Genomic DNA, 22,787 nt, shown 5'->3' on the forward strand with positions numbered 1-22,787 from the left:
TACCACTAGTGTCATTTGGGAAGCCCATTACACATTGTTTAAATCAGCAACAAAATCCCAGACAGAGCTATGTTCAACTTTCAGCTCCTTTGCCTTAGTGCTGTGTCATTTTGCATAAACTACTTAACTTCTCTAAGCCTCACTTTCCCCATCTGTAAAATGGGGATAATATAAGTCTGCTGGGGCAGTGTTTGCTAGCCTAAGTCCCACTTCTATTTCTAGTGATAAAGACCAAGCTTGGAACAAGTGACAGCTCAGGTGGTTACTGATAGGACTTGTTATTAATAGGGCAGAAGATGATACACTCCTTGCTGGTATGGGATGGAGATGTCTGCCTCTTTGCCCCTAATAAGTTGTTTTCCACCACAAATGTGTATTTATGCAAATATCTGAATGCCTGGACTAAAGAGCTCTCTCTAGAGGAAGAATAAATAAATCACAAGTTACCCACTCACCCAGCCCAGATTGTTTTAAGCTGCTGCCTCTTAGGAAGCTTGAAGTGGCACCTATTCTCAGATAATTATGTTATGTTTGGAGAGGAAGGAGCACAGGAAGACAGTGAGCCTAAGGGCACATGGGGACCGCTGCAGTTGCCTCACTCTATCAGCAACCCACCAAGTGAGCTCCACTGATAAACGGCCCTGCTGAAAGGGCAGAAATGGAGGTGCAGGCAGCTCGAAGCTCGCCGCTCATGTCTGTCAACTGCAGGCATGAAGATGCCAACTTGATTAGAACAGGCCATCCTGCCAGCTCATGCCGTTTGTGTTTCTTATAGCAGCCACACAGTGCTGCTACTGCTGCTGCTGCTAAGTCGCTTCAGTCGTGTCCGACTCTGTGCGACCCCATAGATGGCAGCCCACCAGGCTCCGCCATCCCTGGGATTCTCCAGGCAAGAACACTGGAGTGGGTTGCATTTCCTTCCCCAATGTGTGAACGTGAAAAGTGAAAGTAAAGTCGCTCAGTCGTGTCTGACTCTTCGAGACCCCATGGACTGCAGCCTACCAGGCTCCTCTGTCCATGGGATTTTCCAGGCAAGAGTACTGGAGTGGGGTGCCATTGCCTTCTCCAAGCCACACAGTAGCTGGCAGCAAAGAGTAGCTGTAGTACAGAGTATACTGTTATAAAGGACCTTCTCATGTTTCTTGCCTTTTCCCTGCCTCCTACCTTGCAGTCCCCTCCAAACTGTCAGCCACCAAAGTTCATGGCATGTTACAATCATGAGGTGCACACCTCAACTAAAATCCTATCTGCTTTGGGTTCAGATCCTAGCCCCTCCACTTGCCTACTGTGTGACCTTAGGAAAGTTATTTAACCTCTCTGTGCCTTAATTGCTTATTAGCAAAGTGGCTAATTGGGATGATGTGAAAACCAATGAATTAAGTTGCATAAAGCATATTATGCATAATAGTGCTTAGTCCATATAAGTGTACTGTAAGTGTTGGCCATAATTCTAAATTATTATTAATGTATGAGTTGAGATTTGAAGGATAAATAGATGAAGTCACAGGTTGTCTGACAGACCTAATCCTGCAAACTAACAGAAAACATAGAAAAGGAGCCTTTAACCTTAGGTAAAAGAATATCTGCCTTTCCCTGCCTAAATAAAAATGGACACTGTGCAGAGAGCGGCCAGCTGTTTCTCATGCCGGCACAGCACCAGGTCATCAGTCTCACAGGAACACATCAGCATCTTTGGTAAACTGAGTCACATGCGCTGGCTTCATTGTCATTAGACCATTTGTTTGTGGAGCCAATTACACTTTAAGAGCATCCTGCCCCTCACCCCACCTCACCAGGCCCAGGAGACTGGGGTTCCAGTTGCCCAAAGCTTGGCCTGTGTTTCCAAGTCACTCTCCAGTTTGTTTTAAATTTCCCTTCCTGGGATTCATTAACAAGGGAGGCAAGGGTGATTGGAATCACTGGGGATGTTCTCCCCTGTGGTTTGGAGGCAGAAGAAAGACGCTAATGAGAGGAAGAAGCGTGTGGTCGCTGGTGATGTTAAGAAATCCCTTGGTCCTGTGGGGTGAGGGCCTTTCAGGCTCAGGTTCATACCCAGGGTCTAAGCTGACTCCCAGATGGTAGGCTTGTCCAGCTGATGACCTCCTTCACTTATTAACCGATGTTGGTTTCACCCATGAGTACACAACAGTGCTAATGACTTTTCTATGTATGGTTTCTGGTAGCTTCACGAGTGACCACGTAATTCAATCCCAGGGAACATGCATTTTAACCTAGAGGAGAAAAAGTAATCCAAACAAAGAACGACTTTACCTAACATCCTTAAACCAGAGATTAGTTAAGAAGCTGCGGGTATAATGAGTGAAATATGGAATTATCCAATCTAACTCAGAAAATGCCCAAAAAAGTTGCAGTGCTTAGGATCTATCTGCCGAAAAACTAGAGGAGTCATATTAATAGAAGTTATGTTATTGTTACTTGAGTCTTTTCCAAGTGACCAGGACTTAATTAGCAAGGATGGGTTCTGTTAGAGGGTGGGCTCAGGGAGCCCAAGTGGGTCTGATTTAGAAGAAGATGACTGATGTGTTCATTTTTATCCTAAACATAATAAAGATTTCCAGTGTCTTGCATTTTAAAAGTTATTAAATATTATCACATATTTTAAAAACACAGCCTGTCTTCCTCCAAAAAAAAAGAAGGTAGCCTGCAACAATGGAAACATATCTGGGTCAGCATGATTAAAAGTGTAAACAGAAAGCGTCTAATAAAAGGAGCAGAAAAATATATAGCATAGGGCATCATGCTAAGAGAAACAAGTCAGAGAAAGGCATATCATATGAGCCTATGTGTGGAAACTTAAAAAGCAAAAATAAGACTCAAATATGGAGACTCAATCGGTGGTTGCCAGAGGCAGGGGGCAAAGGCTAGGCAAAATGGGTGAAGGGTGTCAAAAGCTACAAACTTCAAAGTTATAAAATAAGTCATGAGGATGTAGTATACAGAATGGTATATATAATCTGCATTGCATATTTGAAAGTTGCTAAGAAAGCATTGGATTGGCCAAAAAGTTCATTTGTGTTTTTCTGTAAGAATGTATGGAAAAACGCAAATTAACTTTTTGGCCAACCCAATAGATCTTAGGGGCTTCCCAGGGGGCACTAATGGTAAAGAATCTGCCTGCAATGCAGGAGACCCTGGTTTGATCCCTGGGTCAGGAAGATCCCCTGCAGGAGGAAATGGCAACCCACTCCAGTATTCTTGCCTGGAGAATCCCATGGACTGAGGAACTTAGCGGGCTACAGTCCACAGAGTCTCAAAGAGTTGGACACAACTGAGCACGCACACAATAGATCTTTAAAGTGCTCATCAAAAGAGAAAGAAATTTAACTGTGAATGTTAGGTAGACTTATTGTGGTGATGATTTTACAATATAAAAATATCAAATCCTTATGTTGTGTACCTGAAACTGATTTTGTCAATTGTACCTCCATAAAAATCAATAAAAAACATATCTAGGTCAACATAATTACAAGTATAAACAGAAACCATCTAATAAAGGGAGTAAGAAAGAAACAGAGCTGTTCCCAGAATCTCTCAGACTGCTCTGACACATGGCTGACCCCATGTCTCTGAGCGCTGTGTGGTGTGTCGAGGATTTAGTGGTGAGCAAGACATGCTGGACTCTTACTTTTGGGGGGAGACAGTGATTTAAAAGGGAAGCAAGTAAACATACAAAGTCATTTCCAAAGATGTTTAGTGCTGGGAATTGAAAGCGGGTTCTGGTGGGAGAGAAGATCCACTTCAAACAGGGGGTAAGGGAGCCTCTGTGAGGGGGTGACTTTGAACCTTTCATTGTCGCCTTCATCCCTCTCCCGTGTTGGCATCAGACTTCTCAATGCCCTGGTCTCCTGCGCCCACAGGCATGGCTTAGCCCTGCTAAACTCCAGAGGTGGCAACAAACGAGTAGCCAAGTACCCTGGGCTTTCTCCCCAACACCACTGCCAGCATTTGTATTCCTCTTTGGCCTCACTTCAGTTCTATTTTTCTCCGTCAATGTCCCAAGGGATAAGATCTGCACCAAACACAGTAATCCTGCCATGCACTTGCATCCTTGGGGTCTTTAAAGGTGGCATTCACACCTAGTCTGCCAGAACAATGTCCCTCACTTTCCTAGACTCAGCTCAGATATCACCTCTTCTGGGACACCTTCCCTGATTACCCCTTGATAATGAATTACCCACAGAGAGTGAGTGGCCCCCTTCTCTGAGTTCTTCCAACTCTTGACTCATACCTCCATCTCTCTCTGATAACCTGGTGGGTTTTTGTTTTCATACCAGTCTCCTCACAGGCATATACTGAATAATATGTTTCTTTGCAACCATAGGGCCTAACATTATGCTTGACATACAATAATCATGCTGATTACTGTTTATTGAGTTGCTAGTATATTCCAGGACTGTTAGGGGCTTGGCATGGATCTGTAAATTTTACTATAAATAAACACTGTGCCCATTTTACATCTGGGAAAGTGAAAAGTGGAAATGTTAGCCACTCATTTGTGTTTGACTCTTTGGGACCCCATGGACTATAGCCCACCAGGCTCATCTTTCCATGGAATTTTCCAGGCAAGAATACTGGAGTGGGTTGCCATTCCCTTCTCCAGAGGATCTTCCCGACCCTGCGTTCAAACTCGGGTCTCCTGCATTGTAGGCAAATTCTTTACCAACATCTGGGAAAGGCTGAAAGGAGTCACAGAACTTGTCCACAGTCACAGAGCTGGTGGTGCAGACCTAGGATTCATACCCAGATGTTTTAAACATGAAAGCCTGAGCTTTTTCCACATCACTCTGCCCTCTTTTTCAGAAGGTCCTCCATAAGTGCTCACTGAATGAAAAACAAAGTATTAGTATTTCAAAACCACTCATCCCATTGTAGCAGCATAATCCACCAAAAGAAGGTATATGGCAACTGTTTATTCCTCCTATGTACAGAATGGTTTTAAAACTCAGATCCAATAGAATCCTATTAGAGTTATCAAAGAAAGAATGTTGAAAATCTCACTTTTTCCTCTTCCTTCTTACTTCTCATCTCGCATTAGAGCACAGAGAAATCATGAGTTTGCTGAGGGGAAAAAGCAGCCTGGCAGGAGCATCACAACCAACCACAATTACATGTTAGCAGGACTGTGTGGGTGGATCATCAATTCCCGGTCGGGTAATTTCAATAGAACACCCAAAGGGAGACTTCAGTCTAATTCAACACGTGTTTGCCGAGTGCCTGCCTGAGGAAATCTACAGGCCATGTGGACTCTCTGAAAGTCACCAGGTGGGCAAGACTTTGTTCTTCCCTCCATTCCCTTCCTGCTTCATGGAGCAGATATGCCCAAAGCTGACCAGGCAGCTGAGATAGAACTGGTGTGTCTGGACTGTCAGCCAGGAGGGACATGGGAATCCCTGAGCTCACTCTTTCCCAAGAACCAATATTATGAAGCCCTTTTGATCCTAGAGGGATAAAGTTTTCAATGTTTGGTTCAATAGGTTAACTATGGAATTAAACTCCCTCTCCACCCCCACCCCCCAACTTTGGAACTTTTACTCCAAAATTAGCAGAGAGGAGAGAAGTAGGGAAGAAAAATAAGAAGGGGTTAGAATGTGCCAGGAAAAAAGCTGCTGCTTGAAAAAGGATGCTCAGGGAAGGTGGGCTTCAATCACAGACCCAACGGGGCTGAGGGAGCAGACCAGGCAGGAATCTGGAACACATGTTCCAGACAGAGAGCAGGAGCAGAAATTCAAGGTCTGGGAGGCAGGAGCGTGCTGGGCAAGGGTGAGAACCAACAGGAGGCCGGATGAGCAGGAGATGGAGATGAGGGCAGAAATAACACAGAGAGAATACAGGGCCCAGTGAGCTATTCTGAGGGCCTTGTGTTTTAGTAACATGGAGAGCTGTTTTAAAGGGATGACACTGCTGCTCTGTTGAGAATAAACAGGGGAGCAGAGTGAGTGTAGAAGTAGAAAGACCTCTCAGGAGACTGTTGTAATAATCCAGGCTTTGATGATGGCAGCATAGATTAGGGCTGTGGTGGTAGAAGTGATGAAAAGCATTTGGATTCTGGATAAATCTGGCTTGACTATAGCGTTGAGAAAAAGAAAGGAATCAGGGCTGACTCAGGAGTTTTGGGTCTGAACAATGAGAAGGATGTAAGTAAGGTAAAGCAAAGAAGAGGCGGGAAGAGCTGCTTTGGCAGGCAAGGTTGGGGCGTTTGGATGTGTTAGGTTTCAGATGCCTATTGAGAGTGAAAATGTGGCATGAGAAGTCAGGAATCTGACTACACATCAGGAGTCTGGAGTGTAGGGTGAGCTCCAGGCTGGAGGCCAGGCCACAGGAGGGGAGAAAGCATGGACCCCACAACTTGGATACAGCCCCAGTTTCACTCTGACAACTAGAAGGGAAGAAAGCTTTATCCAAGTTTTCATATCCTCATCTGCAGAGTGGAGGTGGTTTAACTGACTTGACAGCTGGAGCCACTGGGAGGGTTTAACAAGGTTTTAACTGAGCCTAAGACCACATTTGTGAAACGTAACGCACAGTACACAGTAGTCCAGTAGATGTTAGCTCTTCCCAGCCCCTTTCTGGGTTGCCAGACCCTGTCATGAGGCCATGATCAACACAGCTCAGAGATCAGCTCAGTTCAGTCACTCAGTCATGTCCGACTCTTTGTGACCCCATGGACTGCAGCACGCCAGGCTTTCCTGTCCATCACTCCATCACCAACTCCCGGAGCTTACTCAAACTCATATCCATTGAGTCGGTGATGCCATCCAACCATCTCATCTTCTGTTGTCCCCTTCTCCTCCTGCCTTCAATCTTTCCTAGCATCAGGGCCTTTTCTAATAAGTCAGCTCTTCGCATCAGGTGGCCAAAGTATTGGAGTTTCAGCTTCAGCATCAGTCCTTCCAATGAATATTCAGGACTGATTTCCTTTAGGATGGACTGGTTGGATCTTCTTACAGTCCAAGGGACTCTCAAGAGTCTTCTCCAACACCACAGTTCAAAAGCATCAATTCTTCACCACGCAGCTTTCTTTATAGTCCAACTCTCACATCCATACATGACTACCAGAAAAACACCATAGCTTCAACTAGACGGACCTTTGTTGGCAAAGTAGTGTCTCTGCTTTTTAATATGCTGTCTAGGTCAGTCATAACTTTTCTTCCAGGGAGCAAGCGTCTTTTAATTTCATGGCTGCAGTCACCATCTGCAGTGATTTGGGAGCCCCCAAATTTAAAGTCTCTCACTGTTTCCACTATTTCCCCATCTATTTGCCATGAAGTGATGGGACCAGATGCCATGATCTTAGTTTTCTGAATGCTGAGTTTTAAGCCAACTTTTTCCCTCTCCTCTTTCACTTTCATCAAGAGGTTCTTTAGTTCTTCTTCACTTTCTGCCATAAGGGTAGTGTCATCTGCATATCTGAGGTTATTGATATTTCTCACGGCAATCTTGATTCCAGCTTGTGCTTCCTCCAGCCCAGCGTTTCTCATGATGTACTCTGCATATAAGTTAAATAAGCAGGGTGACAATATACAGCCTTGACATACTCCTTTCCCAATTTGGAACCAGTCTGTTGTTCCATGTCCAGTTCTAACTGTTACTTCTTGAGCTGCATACAGATTTCTCAGGAGGCAGGTCAGGTGGTCTGACATTCCCATCTCTTTAAGAATTTTCCAATTTGTTGTGATCCACACAGTCAAAGACTTTGGCGTAGTCAATAAAGCAGAAATAGCTGTTTTTCTGGAACTCTCTTGCTTTTTCAATGATCCAACGGATGTTGGCAATTTGATCTCTGGTTCCTCTGCCTTTTCTAAATCCAGGGCTCAGAGATGGCCCTGGGAAAAAACTTCAACCTGGGGAGCTGGGACTTGATCCTGTAAGCAATAGGAAATACTTCCATGGGAAGTTTTCGAGAAAAGAAATTGTGTTGGTGTGGTTATGTTTAGGATGGATTGGATGATGGGGAGGAAGGGCAAGACTAGGAGTAGGAAGATGGGCTGGAATGTGTTGAAAAGCATTGGAGGTGTCAGGAGGGCCAGGATGGTGGCCCTAGAGATGGAGTTGGGAGCCAGACACACATGACCAAGGCCCATCCTCAGCCTCTGGGTCACCAGCATCCTGACACAGACTCTCTCTGAACTGGAGCAGTGTGGGTGGATTCCTTGAGGCTGCCAGTGGCCCATCTCCCAGGCGCCTTGTCCAAGGACACCAAGGAGAGGCTGTGGGTCTCTGACAGCGATCATGTCCTCCTGCAACGGGCTCCCAACCTGGCCCCAGGGACCCCACTTTGGGTAAAGCTTGAGTTATTCATCCTGTTCAGTAGAGCAGCTGAGCCTAAGATCCAGCTGTTAGCAGGGAAACTCGCTTCCCTCCAGAGCCCCCTAATCTCGATTCTCTTGGCCTGAAAGCGAGAATTCATCCGTTTGAGTTGAACGTGTCCCTTTTGCATGACGTTGTAACTTCCGGCACATGACGAGCTCTCCCATGAGTGGAAGACAGTTGGAAACGTCCCCTTCTCTGACTGGGATCAGAAATGGGGCTGGGGCAAATGTTGAAAGGGAAGCCCCAGCTGAGGCCATGGTCTCTGTGCTTGCGCATGCGCACACCCCCGCAGAAGTGGGGAGGAGGGAGCGAGCCAGCAAGCTCGGCGGGGAATGAGAGGAGGGTTGAGTTGCTTCCGGAGGACTGAAAGAGAAGTGGATGTGACCTACACACATTGGTAGGGTTTTTTTTTTTTTATTCCCAGAGGCTGGAATTTGTCATCCCTTGAGATAGATCTGGCCTACAGATGTGTTTTTGTTTGGCCCACAAAATGGTCTGAAAAGTTTTGAATTTGTTGCCAACTTTTAAAATAAGAGATTTCACGCTAAAAACTGGGATTTAGGCTTCCAAATTGTTTGCTCTAATAACACTGGACCACTCTTATGTTTTTCTTCCAGTTTTTTGAAGATACAATCGATATATAGCACTGTGTAAGTTTAAGGTATACAACATAATGATTTGACTTAACATACATCATGAAATGATGACCACAAAGTTTACTGAACATCCATCTTCTCATATAGATATAAAATTAAAGAAATGGAAAAAAAATTTTCCTGATGAAAATTCTTGGGATTTACTCTCTTAAGGACTTTTCATATATGACATACAACAGTGTTAATTGTGTTTACCATGTTGTACATTACCTCCCAAGTACTTAGTTAGAGCAAGAAGTTTGGACATTTTGACTGTTTTCATAGAATTCCCTCCCCCATCTCCCACTCCCTCTGGTTGACTCTGTCAATCACCAACCTATATGAGCTTAGTTTTGTTTTGTTTTTAAGATTCCACATATAAGTGAGATCAAACAATACTTGTTTTTATATCTGATTTATCTCACTTAGCATAATGCCTTTAAGGTCCATCCATGTTTTGCAAATGGCAAGATTTCATTCTTTTTTATGGCTGAATAATATTCCATTTATATATATACACAATTACTGTAGCCTGCCAGGCTCCTCAGTCCATGGGGATCTCTAGGCCAGAACACTGGAGTGGATAGCATTTCCCTTCTCCAGGGGATCTTCCCAACCCAGGGATCAAACCCAGGTCTCCCACATTGCAAGTGTATTCTTGACTGAGCGCTACTAGGGAAGCCCTGTGTGTATGTGTATATATATATATACACACACAATTATTTATCCTTCAGAGGGCACTTACGTTGTTTCTATGCCTTGACTGCTATAAATAATGCTGCAATAAACATGGGGGTGCATATATCTTTAACAGCTAGTATTTTCAGTTTCTTAAAATAAATACCAAGTGGAAATACTGGATCATATGGCAGTCTATTTTTAACATTTTGAAGAGCCTCCATACTGTGCTCCATAGTGGCTGTACCAATTTATGTTCCTACCAGCAATGCACACAGGTTCCCTTTTCTCCACATCTTCACCAACACTTGGAGCCACAGGTGTGAGGTGATATATCATTGTGATTTCAATTTGCATTTCCCTGACAAGAGAGTGATGTTGAGCATCTTTTCATGTACCTATTGGTCACCTATGTATCTTGTGTGGAAAACTGTCTCTTCAGATCTTCCTGTTTTTTAAATCATATTGGGGTCTTTGGCTATTGAGCTATGTAGATTCTTGTTATATTTTTAATATTAATTTCTTATGAGATATGATTTGCAAATATTTTTTTCCATTTAGTAGTTGTCTTGGGAGAAGGCAATGGCAACCCACTCCAGTACTCTAGCCTGGAAGATCCCATGGATGGAGGAGCCTGGTAGGCTGCAGTCCATGCGGTCGCTAAGACTGAGCGACTTCACTTTCACTTTTACTTTCATGCATTGGGGAAGGAAATGGCAACCCACTCCAGTGTTCTTGCCTGGAGAATCCCAGGGACGGCGGAGCCTGGTGGGCTACTGTCTATGGGGTCGCACAGAGTCGAACACGACTGAAGCGACTTAGCAGCAGCAGCAGCAGTTGTCTTATTTTGTTGATGGTCTCCTTTTTCTGTGCAAAATCTTTTTAGTTTATCTGTTTATTTTTGCTTTTTCTGCTTTTAGTGTCAGATTCAAACAATCATCTCCAAGACCAATATCAAGGAGCTTATCATCTGTTTTCTTTTAGGAGGTTTATGATATCAATTCATACATTTGTAACCCATTTGAGTTAACTTTGGTGTGTAGCGTAAGATAGGGGTCCAGTTTCATTCTTTCACATGTGGCTGTACAGTTCTCCTAACAGCATTTACCAAAGAGACTGTCCCTTCCCCATCATATAGCCTTTACTCCTTTGTCATAAATTAATTGACAATCAGTGTGTGGGTTTGTTTCTTGACTCTCTATTCTGTTCCAGCAATCTACATCTGGGTTTTTTGCCAATATCATACTATTTTGACTATTATGTCACTTCATGGGAAATAGATGGGGAAACAGTGGAAACAGTGTTAGACTATTTTTTTGGGCTCCAGAATCACTGCAGATGGTGACTGCAGCCATGAAATTAAAAGACGCTTACTCCTTGGAAGGAAGGTTATGGCCAACCTAGATAGCATATTTAAAAGCAGAGACATTACTTTGCCAACAAAAGTCCGTCTAGTCAAGGCTATGGTTTTTCCAGTGGTCATGTATAGTTGTGAGAGTTGGACGGTGAAGAAAGCTGAGCACCGCAGAATTGATGCTTTTGAACTGTGGTGTTGGAGAAGACTCTTGGGAGTCCCTTGGACTGCAAGGAGATCCAATCAATCCATCCTAAAAGAGATCAATCCTGGGTGTTCATTGGAAGGTCTGATGTTGAAGCTGAAACTCAAATACTTTGGCCACCTCATGCAAAGGGTTGACTCATTGGAAAAGACCCTAATGCTGGGTAGGATTGGGGGCGGGAGGAGAAGGGGACGACAGAGGATGAGATGGTTGGATGGCATCACCGACTCGATGGACATGGGTTTGGGTAGACTCCGGGAGTTGGTGATGGACAGAGAGGCCTGGCGTGCTGCAATTCATGGGGTCGCAAAGAGTCGGACACGACTGAGCGACTGAACTGAACTGAATAGAGATTGATATCAGGAGCATGATGCCTCCAGCTTTGCTCTTCATTCTTAAGATTGCTTTGTCTATTTGGGGTCTTTTGTGGTTCTACACAAATTCTAGGAATGTTTGTTTTATTACTGTGAAAAACGCCATTGGAATTTTGATAAGAATTACATTGAATCTGTAGATTGATTTGTGTAGTATGGGCATTTTAACAATATTTTCCAATCCATGAGCACACAATATCTTTCCATTTATTTGTGTCATCATAATTTCTTTCATCAATGTCTTACAGTTTTCAGTGTACAGATCTTTTGCTTCCTTGGTCAAATCCCTAGGTATTTTTCATGCAATTGTAGGTGGGATTTTTTAAAAATTCCCCTTTCTGATAGTTCTTTGTTAGTGTATAGAAATGCAACAAATATTTGTGTATTGATTTTGTATAGAAATGCAACAAACATTTCTGTGTTGATTTTATATCCTGCAACCTTGCTGAATTTGTTCAGGAAAATTGTAGTGAGGTTTTTTGTTTTTTTTTTGAGTCTTTGAAGTTTTCTATATATAATATGGCATTGCAAACAATGACAGTTTCCCTTTTCCTTTCCAATTTGGCAACTTTCATTTCTTGACTAATTGCTCTTAGGCTGGTGTTCTTGAGGCAACACTCAGGAGGTCTGTAGGGTTGCCTGCTGCACTTTGAAATGGAATAGCACCGCTCACCACTACCCACCCACCTCCACCCCCGCCCCCGCCAGCCTGATTAGAGTATGAGTTTGCAAGCCCTGGTTTAAAGTAAGAGCAGACTGAGCAATTAATGAACTCAATTTGAGAGCAGATTCAGTGTTTGCCTGAATGAAGAAGGATGTGAAGTGAAGTGAATGGAGAAAGAATATGAGGGAAGTTGAAGCATCAAAGAGAGGTGGTATAGTTACCCAGATTGTTATAATGAGTGTATTGAGGCTTGATTTCTCAAGGACCTCTTTTATTCTATCATCAGAAAGGAGCCCTCCCCGGCAAACCAACTTGTGCTTAGCTCTGATCCCATCAGAACCTCTGTAAAGTACACCAGAGGTCCAACCTGCTTCCAGTCAACCCCCATTAGCAGTGAACTCATGGACTCAGGAATTTTTGCAAGAAGGAGGTTCATTTTCTCGTCTTATTTTCGCCTCTCCCTTGCAGAAAAGACAAAAATTCCATGGCACATGCCCCCAGTGTCAGCATTTTTATATTAAGACAGATTTGCCTCCGCTCACTTTGATATAGGAGCTCAGGATCTCAACTCTGTTATTAACAAAACTGATCTTCAGAGCTGCTTTAAACAGATGGCATATCCAAAGTGGTTGAAAAATGGTTTACCACGTTCCTTGTGTTCATCCTTCAAGTTCATGGCTGTCACCCATCACCACCTGAGAGTACTTAATGCTCAGGATAACTAAAGGGAGAATAAATCCTGTTTGCTTTGAACACAACCCAGGGTTCAGCATATGTTCCTGCATTGGCCAAGGCTAATCAGCTCTTTCCCCCTCCTCCCCTCATTTGTGCCTGTAAATCAAGAGGCCCCAGGATCAGTCAACACGAAAGAGATAATTAGTAAGTACAAGCTGCTACCTTCATAAATCACCCTGTGCCTCAGATTCAAGCTCATCCAAGAAGCTGAAACAAGCAACATTACACAAGTATGAGTCTCTTTAGCAGAACCTTTTTCACACAAAGCTTATGAGTCTGAATGTTTAAATCTACCCTCCCTGGCTATTGTAAGGATAGCTGGGGTACGAGGCCAGAGAGGAGTGATCTTAGCCATTTTATGATGTTTTCCTTTCCTGGACTAAAATGTGTCTTTGGAATCCCAAGGATCTGAAACAGAAATGGTTTCTTAATGGCATAGTCTTGGCATTCAGAGATCTTTAAATACCTTACCCCTCCTCACAGATGTGGCAGCAGAACAAGGTGCTACTTTTTTCCACTGGGATCCGCTCAATCCGCTCAGAAGGCCATGGCTTGTGCCTTTGCCGGTCATTTGTCCAATTGGAAGAGTCATTTCCTGCTCTGGCAGGGCACATGGTGAAGAGCGTTGCTGCCCCAAGAAAAGAAAGACTGTTTCTAGTCCAACAAAATAGCCTAGGAACTTCCTTCCCATGTGTTGCTAGTCTGAGACTGCTGGCTTACAGAGAAGTGTTCCACTCGTGTGTTTATGACTTTGGAGCTGCTCAACTGCATGCTGGCTTTTATTTTTTCCATCACACAACGTTTCTTCCAATTTTTGAGCTTCTCATATCAACCACTTTGCTATTTTTAAGCAGAACAATTCAAAGCCAAAGTAGCTCATCAGAACAGTAAAATCTCACCAGTTCAAGCAAGAAGCTTATACTCCTTCAGGGAGGGAAAGACTAGTATGAGAAGCTAGAGGCCCATTTCATCTTCTGTAAGATAAGGATGTAGGTAGGGTTGTATAATCAGAGTCCTTTTCTACTAATATTAAAACCACATAAAATCATCATCATTGATTATAAGAAGCATCATGTTTTATGTTCCAACAAGAAAATTTTAAAAACTGTCACTGGTTAAATCATTCCAAAACACTGTTAAAGATATCCTTGCAATGCATGAGTTGGTCAGATCAGACTTCAAAATCCATTCAGAAAAATTCCATTCAGACCTCTCCTGCCCTCTAGTTGTATTGTTTGGCATGAAAGAGGCCCATTCTTTTGGATGATTTCTGTTACAAAATGTGACACCACTTTTCATCTCCTTGGTGGTATTTTTCTTTCTAAGCAAATAAAGCGTCTGCTTGTCTCTTCACAAGAAAATCGGAAATTGCTGTCCTTCTAATGACAAATATTTACTTCACCAATGTCAAATTTACATGACACTGCTCTGTTTTTGAGAGTTTCTATTTATACAGTTACTTTTCATTTCAATGCTTAATTGTAATGTAATCTTTTCTAAGACAATGAACAGCATTTAAACTTGTTGGCCTAGTACCAAGAATGGATGCAACTCAATGAAAGGAACAAGCTGGACACATTTGACCACGTTTGCCATGCTCAGACAATGGCATTTGCATCATGACTGCAGCTTGGCAACTGAAGTTTTGGGACCCCATCCATTCCCCATGCACCCTAATCTCAAAGAAGTTAATGTGATAAAACAGGCAACTTAGATGGTTCAATTATGGAAGTGGCTACAATCTGTTGAGAATTTTCTATATATCTGGCAAGATACTAAACTCTTGACAAGACCTAATATCTAGCAGACTTCACAGCAACCCAAGATGTATGTACAGATTAGAAAGTTTAACCACGTTAACAAAATTTTCCCAGATGACACAGCTAGGTAAATTTCAGAGCAAAGATTTCCATTCAGACAGAAGCCCTTCTATCCACCAGCTCTATGGTTCTCTCAGGCCGTATCAGTCATGGGCACATCAACTGCAGGCTGCTTTTGATTCTATTCAGAAACATCACTCCAAATAGGCTCTCAAAGTGTTATCTAAAATAGCTCAACCATATCCAGTTTTCTGTAATGAGTTCATGAAAATAATTTATAAATTAACATCCGTTATATGCAAATGGCTGCTTCTTAAAGGGACTCCCCCATTCAATTTCTGCCTTCATAACCACTGGGAAGCTGGTGTGGCTGTCTGTGGCTACATCCTCACCACAACAATGAAAGAGTGAAATCATCAGCATTTTCTGATCAAAACCTACCTAAGAGCTGAGATGACTTGCCTAGTGACAAGGGAAGGGCAGTCACAGCAAAAATATGGACTTAGATCAACTCAAATCTTGGTCTCCTGGCTCTTAGGCTTGCTCTTTAACGTGGAGGGTGAATGGATATAGACCTATTTTTTTAAAGACCGTGAATGTTGTTTTACTCTCCCAATGTTAGGAGACAGGCACATTTTTAGTGCATGGGAGCCCCCAGTCCCCAGTCCCTCAGAGGTCCTGGCCACTCTGAGACCGGCCCCAAGGCAGGGGACTGGAAGCCAGCAAGCCGGCCTCTAGAGAACCGTGGTGCTGAGCAAACTCCTGTGGCTTTGTAATGCGGGCGATTCTATTTCCATGGACAGTTAAATATGGAACCTGGGAGGAGTTTTGTATTTATGTTGAGTGGTTTGGGAAACTAAACCCAAAAGAAAGGGCTGAGAGGGTGACTAAGGGCTTTCATGGTCAAGATAAACACCAGCAAGAAGGAATTACCACGTCCAAATAGTTGAAGATAGCCAACCTCAAGCCCTAGTCTTTGTGACCCCATGACAACTCTCACAGTTTGCATTTCAGGCACCAGGATAGAGAGTGTTTTAATAAAATGCAATAAACAAATTTTAAGAACTGTTCTCTCAAGTCATTCATTCGTTTGATTGGCAAGCGTATATTGACTTACCTCCATGTGAAAAGAGAGGGGAGCCAGGGGTGAGCAAATCAATTTCCGAGGGCAGCAAGCACGTGCACTGGAAGAAGCCCAGTTGAACAATGTGCAAAGCCTTCTCTGACCTCCTTCTGGCTTTGTTACAGCTGCAAAGGTGCCTCCCACTACGGCCTCACTAAAGACAGGAAGAGGCGCTCTCAGGATGGCTGTCCAGATGGCAGCGCCAGCCTCACAGCAACAGCACTGTCCCCAGAGATTTCCACAGTTCCCACCATCTCCTTAATGACAGATGAGCCTGGCCTAGACAACCCTGCCTACGTGTCCACAGCAGAGGACGGTCAGCCAAATAGCCCCCTGGACTCTGGCCGGAGCAACCGAACAAGGGGTGAGTCAATGGGTGATTGTCCGGGAATGGGCTCCTCTGTCTTGGGACTGCCCTCTGTGAAACGGTCACTGTGGAAAGTCCTAGAAATGTTTTGTTTAAGAGGAAATCGTTCTGGTAGTTTTGGCCACAACCCAATGTCCAGTTCTCCGAAGTGAAATGAAACCACGAGGACTTGAGATCATTAGAAACGTGTGTAATCTGACTTGGTGAAAGGAGTTGAAGTTAGACCTAGTGATTCATCACTCCCGCGGTGTCCATACCTTCCCACCCAGGCAACTCGAGAAAAGTGCTGTTATATTCCATCCGGCCTAGGAAAAAAAGACAAGCAGATTTTAAATAAACCATCCATATTTCATCGTAGAAAACTGAGAACATGCAGATAAGCAAATTGTATCATCCCGCCACCTAGAAGTAATCACTGTCTGTGTTCTGTTGTGTGTCTTACCAGCTGTGTCCATAAAAGAGACCTTTTTCTTCTCTCTTGTCCTCAGCACGGCCCTTTGAGCGATCCACCATCAGAAGCAGATCCTTTAAAAAAATAAACCGAGCCTTGAGTGTTCTTCGAAGGACAAAGAGTGGAAGTACCGTTGTCAGCCAAGCCGACCCGGGACGAGAGGATTCTGAAAACACCACTGTCCTTGATGGTAAGTTGCTTCCCTGTGAGGCTGGGCGTGGCCTGGGCTTCCAGAATGACTCCAGGGGTGATGACAACAGGACTCGCCCTCACTTTCTATGACACCTCTCTTCCCAAGGGCATAAATATTTTTTTACCTTGATTACCCTACTTCTTAGATAAGTAACCAAAGGCAGAAATTACTTTTCCCTCTTTTTTTTTCTGGCTACATTGGGTACTTGTTGCGGCTCACAGGCTTCTCTAGCTCGGCATGGGCTTAGTTGCTCCACCACACATGGGATCTTAGTTCCCGAACCAGGGATCAAACCCACATCCCCTGCATTGGAAGGCAGATTCCCAATGACTGGACCATTAGGAAAGTCCTTATTGTTTTCTTTTTACATAGATTGAGGGAAAAGATTTGGGAACCCTTACCTCCAGGTCTTAGCTTAGTGTATATAAAGAATAATAGAGTGAAGTGAAGAACAGAACAGTGCCTGGCACATAGTAAATGCCATATGAGTATTTATTCTTATCACCACCTTGTATGATGTGTGATTCTGAGGGTTTTCTATGTATTAATTCATGTACTCCTCAACAACTCTATGAGGGAGCTACAATTATCATCCCTGTTTTATAGATGAGGAAACTGAGGTACCAGGCAGTTACTTAGTTTGCCCCTTCTGAACTTGGAATCCGAGTAATGTGGGTCTAAAATTCACGCAAAGAAAGTTTCTGGATCTTAGATTCTATATCTTTTTTTCAATATAAATGGAGCTGAGAAAATACTGTCCTGTCCTTTTATTTTCATCTTACATTAGAACTTCACAGCAGTAATAATAATAACTAAAAGAATTCTTTTGAGCTTTCCTGGGTGCCAGGTAGTGCTCTAAGGCATTTAAAGGTCGCAGTGATAAGAGATGGGGATTGTGATTCTCAGTTTACAGAAGAAACCAAGATTCAGAGAGACTGGGTAACTAGCCCGAAGTCACCCAGCTGGAAAATGGCAGTCCTGGGATTTTAATTTGTATCCTCTGGCTCCAGAGCCCACTTGTTTACTCACTAGATTAGAGTGCCCTCCGCTCCTTCAAGGTTGGGAAGTGAAAGAAAGTGAAAGTGTTAGTTGCTCAGTCATGTCCGACTCTTTGAGACCCCATGGACGGTAGCCCACCAGGCTCCTCTGTGCATGGAATTCTCCAGGCAAGAATACTGGAGTGGGTTGCCATTCCCTTCTCCATGGGATCTTCCCAACCCAGGGATCGAAGTCTCCTGCATTGCAGGCAGATTCTTTTCCATCTGAGCCACCAGGGAAGCCCCCTCCAGGTTGGGGGGTAAACCCCAAGCCTCTGTCTTTATCATGTTCTCAGAGAACTTTGAGCAGCTGTATAAGACCCCTTCTTACCTCTCTTACCCTGTACATATACTACATGCTCTCACTACTCTCACTGCCATCATGTAAATACTGTGTTTTTCTCTCACTTCCATGTTGTTGTCCAACCTGCACTCTCACTTGCCTTCAGCTGGCATTCTAATTTCTCTTTCCAGGCTCAGCATAGGCTTTGCCTCCTCCTGGGAGCCCTCCTTGATTCCCCCAGTCCTCTCTCCTTTGTGTTCTCAAAGCACCTGTATCTCTGGTATAGCAATGTCACCTTTTATTGTAATGCTACCAGTGGGGGCAGGGGTTCTTTAGCTAAGTCTTTGTGTTCTCAAGGCCAAGCACAGTATCTAGTACATAATAGTTTTCACCGAATGTTTCTGCAATGAATAAAAGGATTATAACTTCCTTTCTGCCAGTCTTCCCCCTTATTAAAGCCTCCTTAATTTCATTCCGCATAAAGTTTTCTCTTGCCTGAATAAAACTGATTTGCATGTTTATTGCAGAAACTTTTAAAAATAAGAGATTACTATGTGTAGGACATTGGCCTAAGCTTTGTGCTTTTTTAAAAATTGAAGTATAGTTGATTTACAATATTGTACTAGTTTCAGATGTACAACATACTGATTCATTATTTTTATAGATTATACTCCATTTAAAATTATTATTATAAAATATTGGCTATATTCACTGTGCTGTACAATATTTCCTTATAGTTTGCTTACTTTGCATAAGCAGTTTATGTATTTTCCCCTATTGTGTCCCTCCCCCTTTCCCTCTCCCCACTGGGTACCCACTAGTTTGATCTCTATATATGTGAATCTGTTTTTTTATTTGTTTTTATTTTCTAGATTCCACACGGAAGTGATAACATAAAGCATTTGTATTTTTCTAACTTATTTTACTTAGCATAAAATCCTCAGGTCCAGCTACACTGTTGTAAATAGCAGAAGTTCATTCTTTTTTATGGCTGAGTAGTATTCCATTGTATACATACCACATCTTCTTTATTCATCTGTTGATGGACACTTAGGTGGCTTCCACCTCTTGGTTACCTTGGTAAATAGTGCTGCTGTGAACATTGGAGTCCATGTATCTTTTCAGATTAATGTTTCTGTTTTCTTTGGATGTATACCCAGAAATGGAATTGCTGGATCATATGATACTTCTATTTTTAGTTGTTTGAAAGCCTCCATACTGTTTTCTATAGTGGCTGCATCAGTTTACATTCCCACCAACAGTGTTCCACTGTTCCCTTTTCTCTTTATCCTCACCAACATTTGTTATTTGAAGAATTTTTGATGATAGCCATTCTGACAGGTATGAGGTGATTAACAATGTTGAGTGTCTTTTCATATGCCTGTTGGCCAGCTGTATGTCTTCTTTAGAAAAATACCTATTTGTATCTTCTCCCCTTCTTAAATCAGGTTATTTGGTTTTTTTGATAGAGTTGCATGAGCTGTTTATATATTTAGGCTCAGTAATTTTATATAAGAAACTGCCTGCCAGTGCAGAAGACACAGGAAATACAGCTTCAATCCCTGGGTCAGGAAGATCCCCTGGAGAAGGAAATGGCAACCCACTCCGGTATTGTTGCCTAGGGAGTCCCACGGACAGAGGTGCCTGGCAGGCTACAGTCCATAGGTTCACAAAGAGTCAGACACAACTGAAGCAACTTAGGACACATGGATGACATTTATATAAAGATTATAAAATCTAGTTCCTGGCTCCAAGGGGTTCATTCAAGACTAAAAGAAAATGAAATATCATGAAGAGTGAGATATAAATAAATGAAAATGGGGGCCACCAGGAGAGACACACCACTTCCCAATGGGACAGCATAGTCCGTGTTTAAGGGAAAGTTATGACCTGGACGGGCACTGGGACCTTGACTGTGTGGAGGGAAGTGGGGGAAGATGAGGTTAAAGCTGGACTAGAAGAGTCCTGGAGGCCATTTAGGAGTCTTGACTTGGGGCAGTGAACACACCTGAATGCTTTTGCATCGAGTTATAACAGAATCGAAACTTTATTTCACGAAGATGAAGATTGCAGCTACATTATGTGTGCAGGGGCTTTACATGGGAGAGAAGGAAATTTAATTTTGTGCTCCAGCACCTAAAACTTCACAATGGGGGAGGGATTAAGACTCAGTGAGGCTGGTACAGGATTTGTGAGGCAACAGAGATTTCAAAAATGACCTTGGGTCTCATTGCTTCAGTAAACCATGGTTAGTGTGGTGAACTTCCATGGTTTATCCATCCTTTTCATATCAGTAAAGAGATTGGCTTTAATATTTATCAGCCATATGACCTGGATGGTTTACTTGACTCCTCTAAGCTTTAGCATCTCATCATCTAAAAAAACAGGGATAATAATAACCTAGTTCCAATCTTAATCTACTGTGAGGACTAAACAAACAAACAAAAATATCATGCAAATTGCTTAGCTGAATGGTCAGCATGTAATAAACACTTGGTAAATGATGAACCAGAGATCAAATTGCCAATATCTGCTGGATCATCGAAAAAGCAAGAGAGTTCCAGAAAAACATCTATTTCTGCTTTATTGACTATGCCAAAGCCTTTGACTGTGTGGATCACAATAAACTGTGGAAAATTCTGAAAGAGATGGGAATACCAGACCATCTGACCTGTCTCTTGAGAAACCTGTATGCAGGTCAGGAAGCAACAGTTAGAACTGGACATGGAACAACAGACTGGTTCCAAATAGGAAAATGAGTACGTCAAGGCTGTATATTGTCACTCTGCTTATTTAACTTATATGCAGAGTACATCATGAGAAATGCTGGGCTGGAAGAAACACAAGCTGGAATCAAGATTGCCGGGAGAAATATCAATAACCTCAGATATGCAGATGACACCACCCTTATGGCAGAAAGTGAAGAAGAACTAAAGAGCCTCTTGATGAAGGTGAAGGAGGAGAGTGAAAAAGTTGGCTTAAAGCTCAATGTTCAGAAAACTAAGATCATGGCATCTGGTCCCATCACTCCATGGGAAATAGATGGGGAAACAGTGGAAACAGTGTCAGACTTTACTTTTTTGGGCTCCAGAATCACTGCTGATGGTGACTGCAGCCATGAAATTAAAAGACGCTTACTCCTTGGAAGCAAGGTTATGGCCAACCTAGATAGCATGTTTAAAAGCAGAGACATTACTTTGCCAACAAAAGTCTGTCTAGTCAAGTCTATGGTTTTTCCAGTGGTCATGTATGGATGTGAGAGTTGGACGGTGAAGAAAGCTGAGCGCCGCAGAATTGATGCTTTTGAACTGTGGTGTTGGAGAAGACTCTTGAGAGTCCCTTGGACTGCAAGGAGATCCAATCAATCCATCCTAAAAGAGATCAATCCTGGGTGTTTATTGGAAGGTTTGATGTTGAAGCTGAAGCTCCAATACTTTGGCCACCTCATGCAAAGGGTTGACTCATTGGAAAAGACCCTAATGCTGGGTAGGATTGGGGGCGGCAGGAGAAGGGGACGACAGAGGATGAGATGGTTGGATGGCATCACCGACTCCATGAACATGGGTTTGGGTAGACTCCGGGAGTTGGTGATGGACAGAGAGGCCTGGCGTGCTGCAATTCATGGGGTTGCAGAGAGTCGGACACGACTGAGCAACTGAACTGAACTGAACTGAACTAAATGATACTATATTCCTTGGTCCTTAAGTAAGGACACAATATTGGACAACTGTTTCTTTTCAGACCAGCACCGAGTGGCATTTAAAAATTTCATTAACTCTTGAAGGTCTCATTGTCGTGGCTGTAATTAACATTTTCAACTGTGACTGAGTATGTCCTTTCAGACTATCAAAACAAACGGCCTTGATCGGCTTAGATTTGGGAGCATGGTTTTTGTAACTCCGTTGGGAGAAAGCGTAGAAAGGGAGGGGAAGAGAGCAAAAAATCAGCAGCTTTGATGATTATTTCCAAATCTTTCTTAGCTCAAAATGATTTTTTTTAAAGAACTTCCATTCCTTTGTCACCAGACCTGTTCCAACAAACACTTGTGGATAGCGCCTACTTAAGGTAATCAAAGCAGTTTAAACATTAATTGAACTTGATCACTCAAGCACTGTTAGCACCAGGAGCTGACAGATGAAGACTGCTGCCCACAGCCTTACAACAAAGCCCAATTGCTTACATTAAATCAAATCCCAACGGGAGTCAAGAGCCCACATTTACAATGTCTCCGGCTTCCTCTGGCCACTAAACTTTGTTTATCATGTTCTGTAATACTTAGAAATAATTTTAATTCTTTCTGTATTGTTCCTAGAGAATTGAGTACTTGTTAATGAACTCGGAGTTCATTAGGGAAAATGGACTAAGGTCATGGGTTTTGAAAATAGTCACAAAGAGTGTTTTATGTAGAACCAGGCCTGCAGTTTTGATCTTTCCCAGTGATATAATTAAGGGAGAATCTTAGGGCAATGGCTGCTGTCAGCAGCTACAGGAGACAAAAGTAACCCCACCTTCAATGTCCAGACTCGAGCCTCCAGCA

The 22,787-nt window shown here is 43.0% G+C and overlaps 1 protein-coding gene and 1 long non-coding RNA gene across 19 annotated transcripts in view; one reads left to right on the forward strand and one right to left on the reverse strand.

Annotated features, from left to right (window-relative positions):
* Positions 1-16,944, reverse strand: part of LOC145515489 (uncharacterized) — a 57,719-nt gene extending 40,775 nt beyond the window's left edge. The window contains exons 1-2 of the long non-coding RNA XR_014060903.1: positions 16,729-16,944; positions 15,914-16,591 (exon numbers count right to left, since the gene is read on the reverse strand). This is a non-coding gene — a long non-coding RNA (uncharacterized LOC145515489). The remainder of the gene's footprint in view (positions 1-15,913; positions 16,592-16,728) is intronic.
* The window catches only part of LNX1 (ligand of numb-protein X 1), a 200,461-nt gene that overhangs the window by 142,866 nt on the left and 34,808 nt on the right, over positions 1-22,787 (forward strand). For all 18 annotated transcript variants that reach the window (XM_081510781.1, XM_081510310.1, XM_081510554.1 and 15 more), the window contains 2 exons: positions 16,045-16,283; positions 16,775-16,927. In XM_081510781.1, the coding sequence (XP_081366907.1) occupies positions 16,045-16,283; positions 16,775-16,927 (392 nt within the window). The remainder of the gene's footprint in view (positions 1-16,044; positions 16,284-16,774; positions 16,928-22,787) is intronic.

The sequence above is a fragment of the Giraffa tippelskirchi genome, chromosome 1, assembly GCF_054371585.1.
Source record: "Giraffa tippelskirchi isolate mGirTip1 chromosome 1, T2T-mGirTip1v1.2.pri, whole genome shotgun sequence".
NCBI lineage: Eukaryota > Metazoa > Chordata > Mammalia > Artiodactyla > Giraffidae > Giraffa > Giraffa tippelskirchi.